The sequence below is a fragment of the Eulemur rufifrons genome, chromosome 15, assembly GCF_041146395.1.
Source record: "Eulemur rufifrons isolate Redbay chromosome 15, OSU_ERuf_1, whole genome shotgun sequence".
NCBI classification, from domain to species: domain Eukaryota; kingdom Metazoa; phylum Chordata; class Mammalia; order Primates; family Lemuridae; genus Eulemur; species Eulemur rufifrons.
The window spans coordinates 7,418,200-7,437,065 of record NC_090997.1 but is presented as its reverse complement, the minus strand read 5'-3'; the positions used below and the strand labels follow the sequence as shown (position 1 = coordinate 7,437,065).

General features: G+C 55.7%; 1 protein-coding gene across 1 annotated transcript in view; it reads left to right on the top strand.

Moving 5' to 3' along the window:
• Positions 1-570: 570 nt before the first annotated feature.
• MDGA1 (MAM domain containing glycosylphosphatidylinositol anchor 1) overlaps positions 571-18,866 on the top strand; it is a 55,209-nt gene continuing 36,913 nt past the window's right edge. Inside the window, exon 1 of the mRNA XM_069488567.1 lies at positions 571-637. Within this exon, the coding sequence (XP_069344668.1) occupies positions 571-637 (67 nt within the window). The remainder of the gene's footprint in view (positions 638-18,866) is intronic.

Here is an 18,866-nt window from a genome sequence, read left to right as displayed (position 1 = left end):
GGCCGGGGCTCCTTCGCCGCCGGGAGAGCGCCCAGCGCGGGCCCCTTGGGTCGGACCGCTGAGCCCTCAGCACCCGCCGCAGAACTGAAAACAGCGGATTAACCCGAGCGGAGCCCCGGCCTCCCCGCCCCCGCTCCGCGGAGGGGCGTCCCCAGGGCAGGGAAACGACAAGTTTGTCAGTCGTCGGTGGCCTGTTGGATTCAAGCGCCGCCGCCGCCGCAGAGAGGTCCCCGGCAACCAGCACCCAGCGTGGACAGCCCTGGGGACCTGGGGCGGCTTGGCGGCCGGGCTCCTTGGGCCGGGGCGCTGGCCTCTGCGCTGGGCGCGCCGAGGCACCCGGGGCCGGGCCAGCGCCCCCTGCATCCCCACGCGGGCAGCGGCCCCGCCGGAGGAGAAACCCAGGTCGCTACCGCCGCCTCTTCAGTCTCCTAGTCTCCGTCGCCGCCGCTGCTCTCCGTCGCCTCTCAGGGAAAGGGGGGGACACAGGGGCGTCGCAGGGCCCCGGCGGATGCGCCCCCCGCCGCCTCTTGGGCTGCGCCGCCTCGCGGGGATGAAGCACCGGCCGTGAAGATGGAGGTGACCTGCCTTCTACTTCTGGCGCTGATCCCCTTCCACTGCCGGGGACAAGGAGTCTACGGTAAGAGCCCGCGTCGCGCTCCACGCTGGCTTAGCCCCGCGCGGAAACTTTGCAAGAGGCGCAAAGTGCGCGCTGCCGGGGTTTGGTGGAGCCCTCGGCTCGGACTCTGGAGTGTTTGCCCACGTCCCCGCCCTCTCCAGGGCGTGAGGAGACCGAGCTAGCTGCTTCGAAACACAGGGACCTGTCGTAGGGTCTGGCGTAAAGCTGGGAATGTCGGGGGGAGGTACCCACTTTCCCAAACCTTGCTAGGGGCGGGAGTGACTAGGAACCCCTGAGAGCACCCAGTCGGCTCGGTAGACCCGGACAGACCCCAGCCCAGGGGTTGGGCAGAGACTTGCACCGAAACCTGGTTCTCTCCTGGCTTGGCCTCCAGAGTGGAAGCCGAGCGATGCACGATCCGGAGTTGCGTGCGGCTTGCCGGCGAGCCGGCTGCCAGCACCGTGGCGGGGCGGCGAGCTCGCCTTCCCTGCTGTCGCTGCTGCTTCGCTTTCTTCTGCTCGGCTTCTTGACAGCCGGAGCAGATGCCGGCATCCGCTGACTCGGGTGCCTGCAACCATGGCATCCCTTTCGGACCTTTCCCGAGCCAGTTCTTCCCGTCCCCGGTTCCCAGCTACAAAATGCCAGCCCACCTTCCTTCTCCCTGCGCACACACACACAGACGCGTTCAGCCACCATCCCCAGGAAACGCGAACACGGCACGGCACGGCACGCACCCATCGGGCTACGTGTCCAAACTCTGCCTCCTGCCACGCAGCTTCGCTCCTGCGTCCCCACACCTTGCTCCTTGTCGCCAAGGGGGACTCTGGTTACCCTTCACCCTCCCACCCCATGGGTTTTCCCAGGGAAGGGCCGAAAGGCAGGCATCATCCCTTCAGGGTCACCCAGGCTCACCCCTCCCACAGTGCCTTCACCCTACAGCAAGGAAAGTCGGTCTCCGAAGGCCCAGTGGCTCTTACTTTGCCTTCTCCTGACTGCAGGGTGGTTTTTGTAGGTCGCTTTTTGGTGACATGTAGCTCGAATGAGTAGGATTTTCTCTCTCCCTTTTTCTTGGGGTGGAAGGCCTAATGATTCCCCTTTAGATCAGGGGAGAGTTTGACCTGTTCTGTGTGGGGTGGCAGAGGCATTGTCCCCCTGCTGCCAGCCTCAGGTGCTGATGCTAAATGCTTCCTTCTGGAAGGTATCTGGTCTGTCTGCCTGTGCCTGGCAAGAGGAGGGGGTGTCCTGAGGGGTGTTTGGGCAATGACAGGCTCCTGGCCCTACACAGCTAGCTGGCTTGGGCTTAATTCCCTGGTGAGGCTGGCCCAGGCATCTGGCCAAACTCTGCTTTTTAATTAGTTTGTGTGTCTCTTACTGCCTGGCCCCTCACATAGGCCAGAAATGGCAGGAAGGAAGAAGAATGCAGCAGGGGCTGGGAGACGCTGGGTGGTGGTGGCGAGGAGGCCACTGGGCAGGTCCTGGAGGCTGTGGCCTCCCCAGGGCAGCGGTCTAGGGGTTCCTCTTCTTTATCTCCAAGGTTTCCCTGTAGCTCCACAGCTTCCTTAGAGGTGGCCTGAGAGGGATGCAGCTGAGGCCTTTGCATCCTCACCACACCCCGGGGGCTCTGGAGAGCAGGGAGAACCGTCGCTGTGGCTGCTGGCCTCCACTCTCCCCCTCCCGCCATGTGCTCTTGGGCAGATTGGGCAAACCCATCTGCTCTAGCTTCTCCAACCTTCTCCAGGCTTCACAGGGCCCCATCTTGAGAGGCTCCTCTCGGCCTAGCCTAGAAACCCCAGCCATGAGGGTGGGGTTGGGAGACAGTCTCTGTGGACCCTCATTTCAGAGCACTCTGGGGCCAAGATGCAGCTGTAGGCTTATCTGTGCCCTTTTCTCTCTGCACCTGGTCCCCTCCTGCCTGTGGCCAGGTCCCAGTTGCTCTCACTCGGAGCAAATCAACGAGGGCTGGGTACGCTGGGGCCGACCCTGGCCCTTGGGGACATTCTTTCCACCTTTCCTTTGAGAGCTTGGCTTCAGGGAAGGTGGGGGCTTCAGGGGAGTTGCAGGGCGGGAAGTCTCTATGGACGCCATGGAGAGGTGGAGAAGATTTAGAATGAGGGGGAAGAGGACAGCAAGAGGTCACCGAGTTTCTTGTGGTGCTAGAAGCTTTGGCCAGATACAGCAGAAAGGAGCATCTTTGTAGGACTGGGACTGGGTTAAAAGAAGTGGGATGGAGAGCTGGGATTAGTTCTTCTACCTACGCCCCTCGTTTTTCTCTACCCCAAAGCAGATGAAGTAGCTTGAGAAAGAGTAAGAGTTGCATGTAGTGGCCAGCACCCGTCATGGTGCCTGGCGCACACCTCGGCAGGTATTTGTTGAATGAATGAAGACCTGTGTGGTTGCGGAAAGGCTTTTTGAAATTCTTTCTCTCCAAGGAGTCTCTCTAGGACTGGGTTTCCGGTGGGGCAGTGGGGTACTCTTTGTGGGTCTCTGCTTAGAGAGAGTCTTGGAGTCCTAGGCTGCAGCCCTAGAAAGAAGAGGCTGGCAGTCCAGTGTTGCCTTGGAAGCTAGGCAGTAGATTTCACTCAAGGCACCCCAAAAAAATGTGTGCCCTGAGGAGGGAGCCCCTGCCCCTCCACCTCTAGGCTCATGTGGCTGAGGGAGGGGCCGATTAACGCAGAGGCTGAATTGAGGAGCCGAGAAGAGCAGGCGGCCGAGGGAAAACCTATCGGCATTTGGCCTGGGACCAAACACTGAGGCTGGTGGGAGGCAGGTGCCTGGAGCCCTACCCCCTGCTTCCCGCAGAGGTCCACCGTCCTCTGTAAGATCCACGTCTGCAGTGGGGCTGGGGAGGCCCTCTTAGTTTGGCCAGGTGGCTTTGTTCTTCTTTGGGGCACAGATGCTACAACAGCCAAGTGCTGGACCAGATGGTCCATTTGGAGCCAGTCCCCCTCCCTCCTCCCAATCTCCTGGCCCAGTTTGTTGTCTTCTGGGATGGATCTTGTAATCTGCTTTCTGGCAGGCTGGGGGGCTGAGCTGGCCCCAGAGGACTAGTTCTGGGGCAAAGGCAGTAGCCAGGCGGTGGAGGACGAATACCCTGCGTGTGGATAGTGGCAGAGAACACCCCCTCTTCCGTCCCGGCTTCCTTTCCTCTCTCACAGCAGCCGGACTTCCAGCCGGCGGCAGGTTGATGGGATTCCTCTCCCTTACAAAAACACAACAAACCCCTGGATTATTTAATATGCAGAAGTGGGAATTGACATTATCCTTAAGACAGGTTGTTTGCAACTTACTGGTGGAAGTCAAAATATTTCACCAAAGGTGTCATCAGAAACTACTATCCTATGCTAATTTTTGTAGGAACATGAAGACAGATGTTGAATAATTTGACAAGAGCAACATAGCTTACAAAATTATCACCAAGTCAGGTTTCCTTCCCCCCCCACTCTGGGGAGCATGGAGAAGGAATTTCAGGAAGTGAGTCTCCCAGTGCCGTCTCCTGGGTGTTGATCTGGGCACGGGCACTTGGAATTTTTCACTCGAGTTCCTACCCCATGCCTTGAAACTGTTGTCCACATCTGGCTCTTCCTCTGGAGACGGCCTCACATCTGAAAACTTTGGTTCCCTCGGGCTAACAGAAGGCTCAGAGTTTTCTTTTTTTTTTTTTTTTTTTGTTGAGACAGAGTCTCACTTTGTTGCCCAGGCTAGAGTGAGTGCCGTGGCGTCAGCTTAGCTCACAGCAACCTCAAACTCCTGGGCTCAAGCGATCCTACTGCCTCAGCCTCCCGAGTAGCTGGGACTACAGGCATGCGCCACTATGCCCGGCTAATTTTTTCTATATAGATTTTTAGGTGTCCATATAATGTCTTTCTGTTTTTAGTAGAGACGGGGTCTCGCTCAGGCTGGTCTCGAACTCCTGACCTTGAGCAATCCACCCGCCTCGGCCTCCCAGAGTGCTAGGATTACAGGCGTGAGCCACCGCGCCCGGCCAGAGTTTTCTTAATGTCCTCAAGAAGGTCTACACTTCTGTCCCTTCTTCCTTCTCAGTTATGGAAATCACGGGCGGAGAGCGAGCACCTTGTGTCTGCAAATGCAAGCTGTTTTTGCTCTGACAGTGTCGTCGTCCCCTGGCCAAGTTGATGTTGGCCCTTGAGCCAGCCTGAAGGCTCCCCAGGCCTTGGTGTCAGGCTGGAAGCCCCCCTGAGGTTCAGGGTCCTCATGGTGTCCCCTCCTATATTACAGGCTGGGAATCGTGCTTCCCGGATGGGTGGGGCTCCAGCTGAGGGGAGGAGGTAGCTTAGAGGGGATTTTATTAGCCGGGAAAGCACTGTTGAGGGAGCAGGCGGAGGACAGCCAAGAGTCCACGTGTAATTGGCCAGGCTTGGCTGTGAGCTGCTGGGGCCGGGGTGGCAAAGCCTCATTTAGAGCCTGGTATTAGCTCTGCTTTGCTGGAACATGGAGGGACAGGTGGGGGTGCGGGGGGGAGCTCCGTAGGGAGAATGGAGGGAGCTAATCACAGCCGCCAAGGCCCAGCAAATGAATGATGCAGGAAATCAATACCTGGGGGCGGGAGTGGAAATCCGGGCAGTGGTAGCAGCCCCGGCTTCTCCTGGCTGCCCAGGAGGCATGGGAGGGCTGGGAGGAGTGAGACAGTGGCAGGAATGTGGAGGGTCCCCCACATCTGCCTCCCTCCACCCGCCCCACTCCTGACTGCCATCTTTACAGTGGCTGGGCTCACCGAGGTTGGGCCAGGAAATGCCCCACCCAGTGAAGACGGAGGACCTGGGCGATGGAACCTTGGGCCCCTCAGTCCTAGAGGAGCCCCACCTTGCCCCCCACCTGCCTCTGGACACCTGGGCCTGACTAGGTCCCAGGTGCCTGGAGTGTGGGTGTGTAAGTAACTGCCTGGGGGCCCTGCCCTGTGTGGCTGGTGCTGCAGCTCCAGATGTGGCCAGCAGGGGGAGGGCTTGGCCGCCACATTGCTTCTTGCCTGTCTGGGGCTCTCGTGGGCCTCACCCTATCCGAGGCTTGAGCATTATTCTAATTCCTCAGCCTGGAGCCTAGGGGGACTCCTTAGGGCCTTCTGGAGCTCCAGGCCTCCCTCCAGCTCCCACATACCCACCTATGTCCCTGGGCAGCTGCCTGTGACCGAAGCCGAAGCCGCACTTCCTGTACTCTCAGCTCGGCCCAGGTCTTCCCTAGGCCAGAGGGGTGGGACTCGGCTTAGCTCGGTGGGCTCTTGCTCCTGCAAGGCTGTGTGTCGGGATGCCAGGGATGCCGGGGGTGAACCCAGGGCATGGCTCCCTTCTGCAACTTCTTCCCCATCATCAGAAGCCCCTGCTTTGCTGAGGGAAGGTTCTAGGTACTAAGGGAGCTCCTGTGGCATTTAAATGCTGATATGGGCAGCAAGAGCACTGCTTAGCTCAAAGGAGTGAATCTTTTTTTAAAAACAATGGAATCTTATTTTTCCCCAAGTCTATGAGTAACACCATGAGTAACTACTATGAGTAACATGTGCTCTTTGCAAAACAATCAAAGAATACATAAAAGTATAAAGAAAGAAATGAAAACTCACTCAATAACCATGATGGTTCTTTCAGGCATCTTTTTATGCAGAGAGGAATGAACCTCTTAGGAAGGATCGTTGGTTATATCAACAGTCCCTTCTACGTGTGTAAGTGCCAAATGCCTTACCAAGAATTTTCATGCTTCTATGGCCTTTGCTTCCCATGACATTCTAAAAAGGCAGCATGTGCCTATTGTCCCTATTTAACAGATGAGGAAACTGAGGTTCTAAGAGTTTGTGACCTGCTCAAGGTTATACAGCTGTTAAGTGGCTCCAAGACTTGATCCCAGTGCAGCTTCGGATGTGGGGGTAAGGAAAGCAATGTGATGTTCCTTTCTCTCACCATTCATTAAATATTTACTGAGTCGCTACCTTGAGCAAGACCCGGTTCTGGGCATTGGCAGGGCTATGAGATGAATGAGGTGGAAGGGGAAGGGGAGGGGAATCACATACGAGATGGTGGTTCCTGGAAGATCTTGATAAATGCCTGGCAAGCACAGATACAAGGCTGTGAGAATTTGAAGGTGAAGAAATTACTTCCAGGCCTTGTGGAGGAGGGAGCATTTGAACCGGCCTTGACAAATAGAATTGAGGATTGAGGTGGGCCTCCCAGGTGGACGGCATATTGTGTGGCAAAGGCGTGGAGGCTAAGGAACCTGCATGTGTGGGGGGAGCAGTGAGTTGTTCAGTTGGACTGGAGCATAAGTTGAAAGGGAATTGGGGCAGTTAGGGTTGGAACGGTAAAGCAATAATAATAAAAATTGCCAACATTGACTACCCAGGCTGAGATCATGAATATGCATTATCTTCTTCAATCCTCACCGCCCATTTCACTGAGGAGTAAACTGAGGGCTCAGAGAAATGAAGTCCCTTGTCCAAGTGGCAGAGCCGGACTTGAACTCAGAGCTGCTGATTGCAAAGCCTGTGCTTGAGAGGAGGGGGCTGGAACCCTGGGTTTGGGAGAAGCTGTCAGGAGGGTGTTGAACAGGGAAATGGGTTGATGTGTGCCATAGTTTGGGCCGGGTAGCTATGAAGCTGTGTGTTGGAGGAGGCTGTTCAGATGTTCAGGGGAGTCACAGGGAGCCTCGTGGATATCTGCAAGGAGTGTGTTCCAGGCAGGGGAACAGCAGATGCGAAGGCCCTGAGTAGGAGCATGGCTGGGCTGTTTGAGTAACAGCGAGGAGCCCAGTGTGGCTGGAGCAGAGTGAGCCGGGGGACGGGAGTAGGAGGGAGGCCAGAGAGTTAGTAGGTCCAGACTGTTTGGAGCCTTGAAGGCTGTTGTAAGGACTTTGGGTTTTATTCTGCGTGAGATGAGGGATCACGGATGGGTTTTGAACTGACACCTTTTAAATAGCATTCCCCTGGCTGCCATGTAGAGACTAGATGCAGGTGGGTTGAGGGCAAGAGAAGGAGCCAGTTAGAGGCTGTTGCAAAAGGCAAGAAACGAGACGGTACCGTCATTAGGCACTAAAAGTGTATTGGCAAGAGCTCAGGCAAGGGATGGAAGCTGAAAATGGCTCTGAGGTTTAGAGTTGGGAGACTGGGCACACAGTGATAGCAGGTCGAACAAAGCCACTGGAAGTCGGACAGGTTCGGGGCAGTGAAGTAGTTAAGAGTCTCAATTTCTGAGTAAGACACCTGGGTCTGAATCCCAGCTCTGCCCTGCACCAGCTGTAAGAGCCCATGAAGTTCCATGTGCTTTTTAAGCCATGGCTTCTCCACTTGTCAGTTGCAGATAATCGGACTTCACCACAGGGTTTATGAGACAGTGCCTGGGAAGCCCTGAGCACATGCCTGGCACTTAGCAAGACCTCAATAAATAGATTTGTTTTTTTGAGACAGAGTGTTTTGCTCTGTCACCCTGCGTAGAGTGCAGTGGCATCATCTTAGCTCACAGCAACCTCAAACTCCTGGGCTCAAGCGATCCTCCTGCCTCAGCCTCCTGAGTAGCTGGGACTACAGGTGCGTGCCACCATGCCCAGCTAATTTTTCTATTTTTAGTAGAGACAGGATCTTGCTCTTGCTCAGGCTGGTCTCGAAGTCCTGAGCTCAAGCAATGCTCCTGCCTCGGCCTCCCAGAGTGTCAATAAACAGTTTTAATGAGAAAGGGAACGCAGCTTTGAACTTCTTGAGATTCTGGCGCTTGGGATGTCTGGAAGGGACATTGACAGGCCCGGTGGACATGAGCATTGGTGCTCGAGAGAGATCAACTCTGAAGAGGTGGATTTGCACATCTGGATTTATGTCCACAGAACGATGTGGGTTGAAACCATGAGGTGGAATGAAATTGCCAAGGACAAAAGAGTAGAGAGAGAGAGAGAAGGACTGAGCTGAGGCCAGAGCCCTAGAGAGCACCAATGTTTAGGAGGAGGGAGTAGACCTGAGAGGGGACATGGACCTGACAGGGATGGAGTGTGTGAGAGGAAAAGCTGTTGTCTGTGTGGAGGAGGAGACAGAGAGGAAAGGGCCTTGGCGGCTGGGGAGCTCTGGGCAGCTGCAGCACAGAGTGGGGCTCCCCAGACTTTTCCATGCACAGCACTCCCCTGGGGATCCTGTGAAAATGCACGTTCTGGTTCAGCCGGGCTGGGGCTGGGCTGAGATTCTGCCCAAACCCAGATCCTGCCAAACTGGGTGATGTGAGGCTGCTGGCCCAGGGACCGCACTTTGTACAACAAGGGCATAAGGGAAGAGGACTGGACTCATATGGGCAGACCGGTTGGAGGGCCAGGTGGGCAGCTTGCTGCCTCTGAGCGTCCTTGCACGGTAGCCTCACCTCTCTGGGCCTCGGTTGCCCTGTCTGGAAGGCTGGTTCAGGCACACCCACCTCTTGGAATTACAGAGAAGCCCAAGAGTAACAGCACTTGGTAAACCCTAAGGTGAACTATGGGGACTCTGTTTCACGAGAGCAGAGCGCGTGGCAGGCAGATGGCAGGGAGCTCCGGGCGTGGGTGGCATGTGGAAGCAGGAGGTGCAGGCTGCGCTTTTGAGAACTGTGGCAGGCCAGGGAGGGCTGCAGCGAAGTTCCCACTACCCAAGCCAGCCTCTTGCCTGTCAGAGGCTGGGGCTGCGGGGCTGGCTGACCCTGGTGGGGTGGTGGCGGTTTGGGCAGGCCCGAGGGCACTTCGAAGGTTCCACCCCAGGCTCCTCTTGGGTCCTTTCCAGTCCCAGCAACTCAGCCGAGATACTTTGATTATCTGGAGGGTTGGGAGCTGTGTAGAGAAGTGGTTCTCAGCCCCAGCGCATGTCAGAACCACCTGGAGAGCTTTTTAAACAACAGATGCCTGGCTCCACCCCGGACCTCCTGAATCGGAGACTCTGCAGGTGGCATCAAGGCATCTGTGGTCGTAAGAGCTCTTCAGTTGATGCTCGGGCACAGCTGCTGTAGACAGGGCGTCCGAATGAGTCAGGCCAAAACAGATGTCTTCCTCCCTTGGGCTTTCTGAGGGCATTTCCAGGTTTTCCAGGTCACTGCTCAAGCTTCATTTCAGCCAAGCACGTCAGGATCCTGGCGTCTTAAAAAAAAAAAAAAATCCCACTTACTGTTTTTTAAAATCTGAGCAGGGAGACTTTCTACTTTAATGGTGCTAACTGGAAGTCTAGGCCAGGAGCTCGGGACACTGCCCCCCTCCTGGCTTCTAACCAAGGGATTTCCAGAGTCCGGAACCTAGAGAGATGGGGACCGCCTAGGAAATACAGTTTTTATTGTTTTGTTTTTTTTTAAAGAGACAGGATCTCGCTCTGTCACCCAGGCTGGAGTGCAGTGGCACGATCATAGCTCACTGTAACCTCCAGCTCCTGGGCTCTAGTGATCCTCCTGCCTCAGCCTCCTGAGTAGCTGGGACTACAGGTGTGTGCCACCATGCCTGGCTAAGTTTTTTTAATCTTTTTTTGTAGAGAAGGGGTTTTGCTATGTTGCCTAGGCTGGTCTTGAACTCCTGGCTTCAAGTGATCCTCCCGCCTCAGCCTTCCAGAGTGCTAGGATTATAAGGCATGACCCACCATGCCCAGCCTCTGTTACCTTTTGGAAATGTGGCCCTTTTGTTTGTTCTCTTCCTTGTTTGGTTAAGAATAAAGTGAAAATTTCAGGGCTGGAGTGGATAATAACAATTCAATGTAAAACCAGCAAATATTTAATGAGTAGCTGCTGAGTGTCTGGAAGGGCGGTGGGTACTGGCTGCAGAGGTGAATGGCACCTGCCCCCAAGGAGCTCACAGCTGAGCGGGAGAAAGCAGTCCTTTCTAATGCCCTCGTTTTCCAGATGGAGAAGCCAAGGTTCAGACTGAGTGACTTGTCCAAGGCGCTACAGTGCACAGATGGTGGAGTCAGGATTTGAACTCAAGCCTGCCTAATGCCAGGCTGAGTGCCTGTCTAGTGCCCCAAGCTTGAGGTTCCTGAGGGCACTACCTGGCAGATTTTTGTTCCTCAGCCTGTGGTGTGGACGGGTTGGCCCACGGGAGCAGCAGGAGGACCCCAAGTCCTGCTGTAGGAATCACATTCTGCTGCTATAATAGAAACAAAGACCTGACTGCAGAGGCTTAAGCAAATTAAGGTTGAATTTCTGAGGTCTAGAGGTAGGCTGTGCTACCATCCTCTCGATTTTTTGCTCTGCTCTCCTCACAGTGGTGGTTCTCAAACTTGGCTGCACATTCGAATAACGTGGGAAGCTTTAAAAAAACTCCCGATGTTCAGGTTGCACCTCATACCACTTAAATTGGAATGTCTGGGGCTGGAAACCAGGCATCAGCATATTTTTTTAAAAGATTCCCAGGTGATTCCAATGTGCAGCAAGGTTTGGGAAACTCTGCTTGAGAACATTTTGCCTCAAGGTCACCAAAGGGCTGCTGGGGCTCAGCCATCATGACACGTTGCAGGCAGGAAGAAAGGAAGAACCTTTCAGAGGTAGGCCTATCAGCTGAGCTGGCTTCCTTTACAGAGCTTTCCCCGAAGCCCCCTCCAGTGACTTCTGCTTGCATCTTACTGTCCGTTCTTAGCTGCAAGAGAGGCTGGGAAATAGAGTCTTTTAGATGGGTGCATTCTCACCTAAGCAAATATCAGGTTCTGTTGGAAAGAAGAGAGTAATGGACATTAGGCAGATAATGATCCGTCTTTGCCACGAGTCCCCACCTCACGGTCAGTTGGTGTTTCTCGGATGAGAGGGATTTAGGTAGATGTGAACTCCCTTCCCGCCCCACCGTACGCTGCCAGCTCAGGTGGAGGTGGGGAGCTCTGGCTGCTCTGAGGATGCCCAGAAGGGACCTTAGGAAAGACAAGACCCAGAGCAGAGAAGTGACTTGCTGGGTCACCCAGACATTCACGGGAGAGTCCCACCCAGCTTCCTGTCTGCCGGCACCCCACACTGTCCACACTTCCGTGGGGTTGTTGATTGCCGCTGGTTGGTACCTCTCTCCTCTAGTAATATCTCCTTTCAGTCCCAGCAGCAAGAGAGCTCTGTGGACCCAGAAAAAGCAGCCTTCTGCTTTTTGGGAACAGAAGTGCAGGGGCTGTGCCAGAAGCCACGGGCCAGAGAGCACTGTAGTGGCCAATGGCGGTCCTTCTGCCTCTCAGCAGGCCCACGCCCACATCAGACCTGAGACTCAATTGCTGTTTGCTCAGCGTCTCTGATCCATCGTTTTGGGAAGTTCTTCTCATTGTCTGATCTTATTTCAACTTGTTGTAACAACCTCTTGTCAGAAAGATTTAGGCCTCTGAGCTGAACTTGAATATCTCCTTGGCCCTGAGACTCTCCCCAGACGATTCTTCAGAAATCGATTCTTGATGAAAGCACTTTTCCCCATCTCTGAGAGGGATATTTGGAAGGTAGAGATGGGGAAGGGACTGAATTTCTGCTCTCATCTACTTGGGTTTGACTCTGGTGTTCCAGTAAGATGCAGGGGGACTTGGGGAGGCTAGTCTACCTTCTGGCAAAATACAGAAGTCTACAAGGCAAGCTGAAGGCCTGTGAATCCAGGTGCCACGGCAAGGCCGGGATTCACTCTCCTTTCTAGCACAAGACCACAGGGTAGACACAGAAAAGGCCACGACGAGGGGCACAAGAGTATGGCAAGGAGTGAGTTCAGCTGCCAGCCAGTGGCCTTAAGTGACCCAGAAACTGATCTTTAAGCTTCAGTGCAGTAAGAGACTGAGACCAGAGAAGGCAAGTGGCTTGTCAAGGTCGCACAGCAATTAGGTGCCAAGGCTGAAGTTAAAAACCATGTTACAGGACTGTAAAGCTGGATCATTCTCATTCTTCTGTGTCATCTCCAGGCTCAGGAGAGGCCACGGCCAGTCCTCGTGGTATTCGTTTTATGCCTGCATCTCCGTAATCCTTCCGCGACCCCTGCCAACCTCACTTCTTATCCCAGGCCTCATCGCATTTGGACTACAGGATCCGGGGCTCACTGTGGGTCCAGGACTCTGGTTAGGTGTTAGAAGCCCTCCGTGGAAATGTTGGGAGGCCTCCTGGTCTGTAGGAAGGTGAGCCTACCTGGTAGTGTCAACTGCAGGTTGCTGCTGGTCCCTACCAGGTCCAGTGTCACACTGCCCACAGGTTCCACTTTAGAGTCTTTAACGAGTTAGGCGGCAGGAACACTGCCACTGCTTCCAGAAGTTTGCTCCGGGAAAACCTGGCAGCCCTAAGCCTTCTCCCCATGGCTCAGGTCAGTTGATCAGATGAGTTGGATCTTGAATGATGGGATTCAGGCAAGGAGGTTTCGAGGGGAGTGATGGGTGGAGGTAGGGGACGATGGCAGGGTGTTCCATATGTGTGTCGGAGGTTTGTTAGGCAATATGTGGGCTCTGGCTTGTGGCCATGTGAGAGATTTGATGGTGACGCCGAGGACAGTCAAAACTCACCTGGACTCGGGGTCTTAGTCTTGGTTCCCCCAGACGCAGACTCTGAGGTAGGTAGCTGAGCGCTGTCGTTTATCTGGGGGCGAGTCCTGGACGCTCTGGTAGAGGAACGGGGAAGTGAGACAGGGAGGCCAAGGAGAGCAGGAGAGGTGCCCCACCAAGCCAGCTGCCACCGTGTCCCAGGGGGGGACTCTGGGACACTGCGAAACACACACTTCAGAGTTATTCCAGCGTGGGGTGAGGCAGCTGGGGCATGTGTACACCCCTCCTTCTGTCATCCGGTGAGGGCCGCTCCTGGGAGTGGCAATTTCCCAGTGCACCGAACCCACTGTGCACACTGGTAGTGTGAGCTGCAGAGACGGCCCCCAGGCAGAGAGGTGCCTGCAGGCACTGGCAGCTGGGAGCCGGCTGGTGGCACCGAAGTGGGGAGGAGGGGGCCGTAGTGGGACACTGACATCCTGAACCACATCTCACCTGAGCCGTAAGTCTCGCTTCTTCAGGGCCAGCTGTTTTGCAGAGCCCTTTGTTCTCAGGGCTCTTCTGGGCTGCATGTACAAGCCCTGATCCAGGCTGAAAACTCTCTCCCGTGGCCACCAGACCTGGGAGCTGCTCGTTTACGTTCTTGGATTTTGTGGCCAGAATCCCAACGTGTCCATTTCCCCGAGACAGTCCTGAGAGAGTTCAGGCTGTCTCTGAGGATTGAGGGGGCCTCACACCTGTGGATGACAGGGTTGGGGATCACTAAGGACAAACCCAAGACAGACAGGGTCCTTTGGTCATCGCCATGAAAGGGGCGATCGTTTGTTCTTCACTGTGCTGAATTCAAAGCTAACAGAGAGGTGGGGAGTCTCTGAGACTAGAGGACTGCTCCTCTCTGTAGGCAGGGTTCTGTGTGACAGGGTTGTTGGGGTTAGAGGGTGGGTCATAGTGTCGACTGCACTCTGTCCACTTCCTTCCCCAGGAACCAGCCTCCCCCCTGGGCCATGACCAGAGTAGCCTGTGTCCCTGAATATCCCCGAGCCTCGTGGGTCCAGCCCCAGGAACCAGCCTCCCCCCTGGGCCATGACCAGAGTAGGCTGTGTCCCTGAATATCCCCGAGCCTCGTGGGTCCAGCCCCGCAGCACCTCCTCCGTGTTGTGTGTGTCTCTGTCTCTTCACTCCCAGCTGGAGCCTGAGATTAATTAGTTCGTTCAATATTTATTGAACACCTCCTATGTGCCAGACTCTGTTCTAGGTGCTGAGAAGACAGCAGAGAGCAAGACAGAGAGACGATCTAGACTCATAAAGTGCAGAGCCAGGAGGGATCGTGGGGTAAATCTAATCATTGGTTAGAAGAGAAACCTGAATCTCAGAGAAGGCAAGAGAAGTCTTCAGGCCACACAGCAAACAGGGGGCCCAGTCTGGAATCGTAGAAAGTCAGAGGTAATGGGCTTAGTGGTTACCTGGTCCTACCTGCTCAGTTTTAAGAGGTGGAAACCAGCAGCCCGAGACGAAGGGGTCTCGCTGAGCTAATGCTCTACCTGCCAGCGAGCACACCTTCCTCTCCCACGGCTACCTCCCAAGCCAGAGCTGGGCTCTGATTTACTGAGGGGTGTGTGTGTGTGTGTGAGAGAGAGAGAGAGAGAGAGAGAGGGAGGTGTGGGCTAGGGTGGCAGGCAAGAGACGTGAGTGGCTTTCTTCTGATCAAGCCATCCTGCCTCCTAGGAGGAGCTCACTCCTGAGGGATGCTCTGCGTGGCTCCCTGTCTTCTCCTGGGGAGCTGAGGGACAGGGGCTGTGAGGCAGGCTGGGATGAGGGTGGGCCGCACCCCCCACTGTCTCCTCTCCCTCGTTCTGTTGGAGACCTGTGTTTGTGTGTGTGTGTGTGTGTGTGTGTGTGTGTGTAGACCATTGGCATGAGGTAACTGCTTTCACTGGGTACCTTGACAGGAACTGAAATACATTCTCTAGGTTCTCTGCCCTGTGCGAGTTCACTTTATTCGTATTTTTTTTGCACACGTAAATATGTGTGAGCATGCATGTGCTGAGGTGTGTCAATGCATGATGATGTACACACAAGAACATGTATGTATGTGCAGGGGACCATGTACGTGTGTGTGTGCACCCTGCAGACCTTCCTAGGGGCTTCTCTGGGTCCACCTTCATCCCACTGCCCCTCCAGGAGCCCCCGGCCGCCCTTGCCGTGGTTCCCAGGCCGGGGGTGGCACGGGCGCGCAGCAACCTGGGTCGTCAGTGTGGTGCATGTGTGTGGCCCGGGAATGGCTGGCCTCCACCCTTTCCGGGAGACCTGGAGTGGGGGCAAGGGCAGGCCGAGGCTGGCCTGGAGCTCCTGGCTAATTTTCCCGGCCTCTATCGATCCGGCAGCTTCTCCTGAGTCTATTAGCAGTCGGCGAGTGAAAATATCCCCCATCGCGAGCCCTGACCTGAGACAGGGAGGAATCCATAGCAATTTGTTCAAACAGACGAAAGCGTTTCCCTCTGATTTGTATTCCAATTTATTCCAGGCAGGAAGGGGGTCAGGGTGGGAGGGCAAACCCTGGCACAGCCAGAGTTGGGCCCAGGCCCGTCCCCTTCAACCCCCCATGCCAGCCCGGGTGGCAGCTGGTGCTCCCCATGGTGCCTGGGGGGACTGAGGAGGGGAGGGTGGGCCCCCAGTGGGGGGCGGGAAGGGAGGCCCGCCAGCCTTCCCAGCAGGCTCTGCCTGGCTGGAGAGCTCAGTTGTGGATTTGATTTTCACAAAACACAAAGCCGCCCGCTCGGAGCCTCTCTCCCGGGCACTGGGGCCTGCGCCAGGCGTGCGCTCACCCACTGCGCCCGTGCCAGGTTGGGGGCTGGGCAGGGCGCATCGAGACAGTGGTCCCAGCTGGGCCGAGTGGCAGGGGGGCCTATTCTTCTCCTGAAGCCCTCTCTGGCCAGCCGTGCAGCAACAGAGCTGCCAGGCTGGAGGGGAGCTGGCACCTTTGAAAGCCCCGTGCAGGGCGGAGAGCCCCTAGCGCAGCTCCCGATTCAGTGCTCGTGCTTCCTTCCTGGTCTGAGCAACTGAGACTCCCCGGTTAGGACACCAGTGAGCCTCTTTTGAGCACCTGCAATAATGACAGCTCTGGCTTACATTTATTAAGTACCTACTGTTTGCTGGGCACTGGGCTGGTGCTGCCAAGGGTCTAGTCCTTGCAGGGTCCAGTCTTCCTCATGTGCCTCAGTTTCCTCATTGGTGCTCCTCCCACCCTTCTGCATACCTGCCACCTCCCTCACCCACCTCTGCTCAGTCCTCACTTCCTCCTGGGAGTGGTTTCTGCCATGTACCTGAGGGGGGCCCTGGTGACTGAGGGTCTCAGAACCGATGCCTCTGCAGCCTCCCTTTTGCAGAGGGACCCCAAAGGGCTAGCTTCCGTCCTTCTGGATCGCTTCCTTTGGCCCCACCTCGCCGTCCCCTCCCTGCCAGGGCCCAGGCCTCTGCAGAGGTGGCGCCATGGCAACCAGAGAGGAGGATTCTGGGAAGGGTCAGCCAAGTGGTCCAGCACAGCCCCCCCTCCCGGCCCCACTGCTTCCTTCCCTCCTGCATCAGCGCCCCAGCGAGGGGCGTAACTGGAGAAGTTCTTCACACCGAGATGTCAGCGACTAGCAGCTCTGAGGTCAGCTGTTGCACATGACTTACAGGCTCCACGACACCACCAAGGTCTAATTACAGAGTCAAGTAACTAAATATATCAAAGTCGATGAATAATCATGTCTCGCTCAGGTGGAGCGTGGTGGGGCAGAGTGGCTCAGGATAGGAGCAGAGGTTTCCGACGCAGACCTGGGTTTGAGTTCTACTCAGCCACTCACTGGCCCGTGTGATCTTGGGCAGGTTTTATGGCGTGCCTCAGTTTCCCCACGCATGAGACAGGGATGATAATGGCATCTTCCTCAGAGGGCTGTGGTGAAGAGGACATGAGAGACATGTGGAAAGCCCGTCTTGGCCCCGTACCTGGCACGTGGGGAGTCAGTAACCACGGCTGTTCGGAGGAGGCCTTGCTAAGTGAGTGATGCTAGTGCTGGGGCCTGGCCCAGGAAGCCGATGCTGTCACCTGCTGAGTCACAGAGGCCACCAGGGAAGTGGCATGGGAGGCTCTGTGTACAGGCATGTGGCACAATATTGGGAGAAAGAGGGAACGAGACTGAGACCTGGCCCAGGAGAAAGGGTGGAAGAATTCCGGCCCTCTTCCCATTTTCCCCTGGGGAAGTTTATAGCAAGAATCTTCCCTTTTAGCTAATTTACAGGGCTGGGAGCCAGGTGTGACTTGCACCCAGCCCTTTACTGCCACCCACCCCACTGTGCATTCCAGCACTTTCCTCCCGAGGGGCAGCCCCCTCCTCCCATGTCCACAGCCCGCAGGGGCCTCCTAATGGCAATGGCTTTTCTGCCCCTGGCTGTGACTGAACACTGGTCCAATTGGCCTTCCCCATCCGCAAGTCCTTCACTTTTCTCTCTCAACCTACTGGATTTCAAGTCATTTACAAGTTGTTAGAGGTTGAGCATTATAATCAGATCCTATGGTGCGTGCCACTTATGTGGTTTCTAAAATTTCAACCTAAAAAGGAGAGGAAACCCTTCAATGATGAAGAAAAAAAAAAAAAAAAAACAAACAATAAGAGAATACTTAAGCAGGAGGCAGGTATTGCATCTCTTGATTTATAAATATACCTGATGCTAAAGAAAACATGTTCCTAAACTTTATGTTTCCTGAATTGACTCTTGGAAAAAGAAAAAAGATCGTTCATCCCTTTCGGGGATTTACTGTGCTTTCCCTCCCAGGGGTGTTTGCGTTTTGAAAAGGATACAGAAAGAGAATAAACAAGTGAGTATTTAACGTGTTAGGCGTCAGTGAGTGTCACGGCGGGGACGGGGTTGGGAATGATGGGTGCGGTTGGGCGCCTTAGCTCAGTGGGGGGCAGGGAGGGCCTCTCAGAAGAGCTAATGAAAGCGATAGTGCAAGCCCTGGGTACCGGGAAGGGCAAGCCAGGCAGGAGGTCTGAGGAGGGAACGGGCCAGGCCTGCTTGAAGAGGGCAGTAGGAGGTGAAGTGGGGACAGGAGCAGATGGTGGAGGGCGTGGCCGGCTGCTACAGAAGCACTGGCTTGGACTCCTAGTGACACGGACGCCACAGCAGGGTGAGCAGAGGAGAGATGGGATCTGGCTCAGTGTTGTTGAAGGACCCCTCTGCCTGCTTGTGGAGGACAGGCCGGGCCAGGCTGTGGCACGTGCGGGGCAGACCTCGCAGGAGGCTGCCGCAACGACCCAGGCAGGACACGGTGGTGGTGGCTAAGACTAGGATGGCATCACAGGGGCGCATTTGGGATGGGTTCTGCAGGTAAAGCCGATAGGACTCGCTGGCGGACTGGGTGTGGGGTGTGGGGTGTGGGAGGAGGAGAGAAGTCGTGGATGGCTCCCAGACTTCCGCCTGATGCTTGGTCAGCAGGAGATAGATAGTGTGTTCCCACTAATCTAAGCGTAGGGGTGAGCAGTGGCTCTCAGCCCTTGGGGGTGATGGGGGGCGATCAGCGTTGGCATCCAGAGGTCAGCAGATGGAGGGGGGCATGAAGCTAATCAGGTCCTTACACTTCTGTTTCCTGATTTTTAAACCTCAGAGCTAATTCTCCTGCCTCCTCTTGGGCTACGGCCGAGGCCTGGCTGGAGGAACCTTGTAACTCCACATGCAGAGGTGGCTTTAAGGGGTTTCCAGCAGAGGCTGCAGCACCCCTGTCCCCACCCTGCAGCTGGGTGGTGCTTTCCAGGAGCTGGAGCTCTACCCAGGAACCCACAGTGACCTGGGGTGGGGGATGGGAGTGCTGCCTGGAGCACC